The following is a 4,697-nucleotide window of genomic DNA, read 5'->3' on the forward strand; positions in this document are numbered from 1 at the left end:
TCTCTCTCTCTCTCTCTCTCTCTCTCTCTCTCTCTCTCTTTCTCTCTTTCTCTCTTTCTTTTCTCCCGCTTCTGAGTGAAGATATTCAGTATTTCTCTTTCTGTGCCTGGCTTAATTCACTTAACATAATTTTCTCCAAGCTCATCCATGCTAATGAGAATGGCAGAATTTAGTTCTTTTTAATGTATGATTAGTACTCCAGTGTGTATATATAGCACACAACTACTGATCGAATTAGCATAGGCTACAGGAATCCCACTTCTGGCACATACCCACAGGAAGTGAAATAGTCACTTCAAAGGGACACCTGCACTCCCATGGTCATCACAGCTGTATTTACAATAACCAAGATATGGAACCAAACCAAAAGCCCATCGACAGTTGAATGGATAAGGAAAATGTGTTCTGTGTGGGTGTGTGAGTGTGTGTGTGTGTATGTACATATATGTATATGTGTGTGTGTATATATATATATACACACATATATATAAACTAAATAATTTTGACAAATTTTTTCTTGTTTATATTCCACCCGATCTTGTGATGTAAGTGTGGTTGCTCTCATTTCAATGATTTCGAACATTAAAGAAATGAACCCCATGCATAATGCAGCAAATGTAGGCATGCCATTCAGGTGTGTAATTTCCACTATAACCATTTTTTATTTAAACATGTCTATATTTCTATATTTATTTATCCTTGTGAATTTTAGATAATGTAATAGGAGAACAGGTTGTAGAAAATGTAATGGAAAATGAATGGGAACATAAATCACGTTGGTGGAATATTGTTTTAACATGACAAATTGAGAAATTTGAATGAAATCATTTGTTCCTTTTACTTACAGAGCTTAATGCATCCACGTGTCCAACTTCTTCATCACTGCTCATCCAATCACCACCCAGGAAACTATGTTGCCCTTCTACAAAATAAACATGAGAATATAATTGGATGGACTCTTTCTTCACGGGATATATCTTTTAGAACTTATCCATAAAAAGTAAAATGGAAGGCTTATTATCAGATTTCAATATACACAGGATTCAGTTGAAGAACGTGACTGATGTCACGATGTTTATATTGACGGGCTTCACAGATGGCTTGGAGCTGCAAGTATTGCTATTTTTAGTATTTTTTCCAATCTATCTTTTTACTCTGGTAGGAAACTTAGGACTGGTTGTATTGGTCATTGACAATTCCACAACCCCATGTACTATTTTCTGAGTGTTTTGTCAGTTTTGTATGCCTGCTATTCTACTGTTGTCACCCACAAAATGTTAATCAGTTTCCTGGCAGAGAATAAGTCCATTTCATTTATTGGATGTGCAGCACAGATGCTTTTCTTTGTTACTTTAGGAACCACGGAATGCTTTCTCTTGGCTGCAATGGCTTATGATCGCTTTGTAGCCACCTACAACCCACTTCTGTATTCAGTGATCATGTCACCCAGAGTCTACGTGCCACTCATGGTTGCTTCCTATGTCGGTGCCATTTTACATGCTACTATACATGCAGTGACCACATTCAGCCTGTCCTTCTGTGGATACAATGAAATTAGACACATCTTCTGTGATATCCCTCCTCTCCTTGCGATTTCTTCTGACACTCACACAAACCAGCTTCTACTCTTCTACTTTGTCGGCTCCATTGAGATAGGCACTATCCTGATTGTCCTGATCTCCTATGGGTTCATTCTGTTGGCCATTCTGAAGATGCACTCTGCTGAAGGAAAACAGAAAGTGTTCTCTCCATGTGGTTCTTACCTAACTGGAGTGACAATTCATCATGGGACAATCCTCTTCATTTTTGTTAGACCAAGTTCAAAGTATACTTTGGAGCATGACATGATAGTGTCAATATTTTATACTATTGTGATTCTCATGCTGAACCTCATCATCCACANTCCCATGTACTATTTTCTGAGTGTTTTGTCAGTCTTGGATGCCTGCTATTGTACAGTTACCACTCCAAAAATGTTGGTTAATTTCTTGTCAGATAACAAATCCATTTCATTATCTGGATGTGCAGCACAGATGCTTTTCTTTGTTACTTTAGGAACCACGGAATGCTTTCTCTTGGCTGCAATGGCTTATGATCGCTTTGTAGCCACCTACAACCCACTTCTGTATTCAGTGAGAATGTCACCCAGAGTCTACGTGCCACTCATGGTTGCTTCCTATGTCGGTGCCATTTTACATGCTACTATACATACAGTGGCCACATTCAGCCTGTCCTTCTGTGGATACAATGAAATTAGACACATCTTTTGTGATATCCCTCCTCTCCTTGCGATTTCTTCTGACACTCACACAAACCAGCTTCTACTCTTCTACTTTGTCGGCTCCATTGAGATAGGCACTATCCTGATTGTCCTGATCTCCTATGGGTTCATTCTGTTGGCCATTCTGAAGATGCACTCTGCTGAAGGAAAACAGAAAGTGTTCTCTACATGTGGTTCTTACCTAACTGGAGTGACAATTCATCATGGGACAATCCTCTTCATTTTTGTTAGACCAAGTTCAAAGTATACTTTGGAGCATGACATGATAGTGTCAATATTTTATACTATTGTGATTCTCATGCTGAACCTCATCATCCACAGTTGGAGTAACAAAAATGTAAAAGAGGCAATGAAAAGATGATTCGAGAGAAATTGGTTTATAAATAAAGTGCATTTTCAGCTTTGATTGATGATGAAAAGGATTTGGGATGTAAGTTTATATCTCTATGTTTAGAAACTAGTGAAGAAAATGTCTTGGTTATAGTTAATAGTGCTTGCGTATTGTAGAATATTGCCAATTAAAGCATTGATCAGCCCTATAACACAGCATCTTTAAAATTGGGATAAATCGTATCACCTGTATGTCAGTTACTATGTTCAAAGGAATCCATATTATTTGATGTAAGTAGATTGTTGTTGTTCATCATTGTGTAATTGATTTTCACTTTCAATGACTAAAGCTATATCTTCAGACTCGCGTTGATTGTTATACCCTCACTTTGATTACAGTAAGTCTTCAGCACTCATTTGAATTTACTTCCTCATTCTGGAATCCCTGCAAAGTACCTCCCAAAAGTTACTTTCTTTTTGCTGTATATGCCGTCACACACTGAGATCCATCCATGTTTCTGGGCATATTTTTGCTATAGTTGGCTCAGCATTACATAGTTTTATCTCATTATTAAGGTCTTACTTTGCTACTTCCCAATCATAGAAATGAATTACATCTCTTATGAACATACTAAAAATAGACTGATTCTAGATAATAATATTTACTAAGAGTGTACTTCAGTTCAGTACTAAGAGGAAAGTTATTGCAACAAATGTGGTCTATCCTGGAGAATATACCATAAGCTGATAAGAAGAAGGTGTATTCTTTAGCTGTTGGGTGAAATGTTCTGTAAATATCTGCCAAGTCCAGTTGCTCTATGGAGTAGGTTAAATCCTGTGTCTCTTTGTTGACTTGTTGCCTGGAATATCTGTCCCATACTGAGATAGGGGTGTTCAGATCACCCACTATTAATGTATTAGGTCCTCTTTCTTTATGTTTTTGGTTTAAAGTCTCTTTTGTCCAATATAAGAATAGCTACTCCGGCTTATTTTTGGTTTCAATTTGCATGTTATATCTTTTTTCATACCTTCACTTTTAGTCTATGTGTGCCTCTACAGGTGAGGTGGGTCTCTTGAAGACAGCACATATTTGGGTCTAGCTTTTTAATCGAATCAGTCAGTGTGTGTCTTTTAAATGGGGAGGTTAGCCCATTCACATTTAGGGTAGTTATTGACAAGTGCTTCTTAATCCCTGTCAGTTAATTGCTTTTGTTTAGATGACTTAAATATCTTTGGATCATTATTTCCTCTTTTATTTCTCTTCTTCAATGTTAGTTGGGAATTTAAGATGGAATGATTTAGCTTCTTTCTCTTTCTTGGTGGTATTTTTGTTTTAACTATGGGTTTTGCTCTTTCTTCTGTATATGTGATAGTGGTAAAAATTATTCTCATTCCAGGTGAATGACTCCCTTGAGAATTTCTTGCAGGGCTTGTCATGTGGTGCTGAACTCCTACAACTTTTGTTTGTCTGGGAAATACACTATTTCCCCCTCATTCCTGAAGGAGAGCCTTGCTGGGTAAAGAATTCTTGGCTGGAAATTTTTTTCTTTTATTATTTTTAATATATCATTCCACTTTCTTCTGGCCTGTGGGGTCTCAGTTGAAAAGTCTGCTGTTAGTCTGATGGTGGTTCCCCCTATAAGTGACCTGATGCTTTTCTCTTGCTGCTTGTAGAATTCTCTCTTTGTCTATGAGCTTTGTAAATTTAACTATAATGTGTCTTGGAGAGAATCTTTTTGGTTTGAATCTGTTTGGGGACCTTTGAGCTTCCTGGATCTGAAGGTCTGTATCCCACCCTACACCTGGGAAGTTTTCTGTCACTATTTCCTTGAGTAGGTTTTCAATATCTTTTCCCTTTCCTCCCCTTCAGGAATACTCACAATTTGGATGCTAGAGCACATGAGGTTGTCTTTTGTCTCTCTTAGATTTTCCTCATTATTTTTAATTTTTTCCTCTTTTTTTTTTATGTGCCTGATTTATTTCAAAATGACCATCTTCAAGCTCTGAAATTCTTCTGGTTGCTCTACACTGCTGCTCAAGCTCTCAGTTGTGTTTTTTTTTTTTTTTTTTTTTTTTTTGTCTTTTG

The 4,697-nt window shown here is 37.2% G+C and overlaps 1 protein-coding gene across 1 annotated transcript; it reads left to right on the plus strand.

The window, feature by feature from the left end:
* The first annotated feature begins 1,005 nt into the window (after positions 1–1,005).
* LOC103608846 (olfactory receptor 5T3-like) lies at positions 1,006–2,642 on the plus strand. Its single transcript, XM_008593237.1, has 2 exons — positions 1,006–1,202; positions 1,895–2,642. Exons 1-2 carry the CDS (start codon positions 1,006–1,008, stop codon positions 2,640–2,642), a joined length of 945 nt encoding a protein of 314 aa, XP_008591459.1.
* Positions 2,643–4,697: the final 2,055 nt, after the last annotated feature.

The sequence above is a fragment of the Galeopterus variegatus genome, unplaced genomic scaffold (assembly GCF_000696425.1).
Source record: "Galeopterus variegatus unplaced genomic scaffold, G_variegatus-3.0.2 Scaffold8915, whole genome shotgun sequence".
Taxonomy (NCBI): Eukaryota; Metazoa; Chordata; class Mammalia; order Dermoptera; family Cynocephalidae; genus Galeopterus; species Galeopterus variegatus.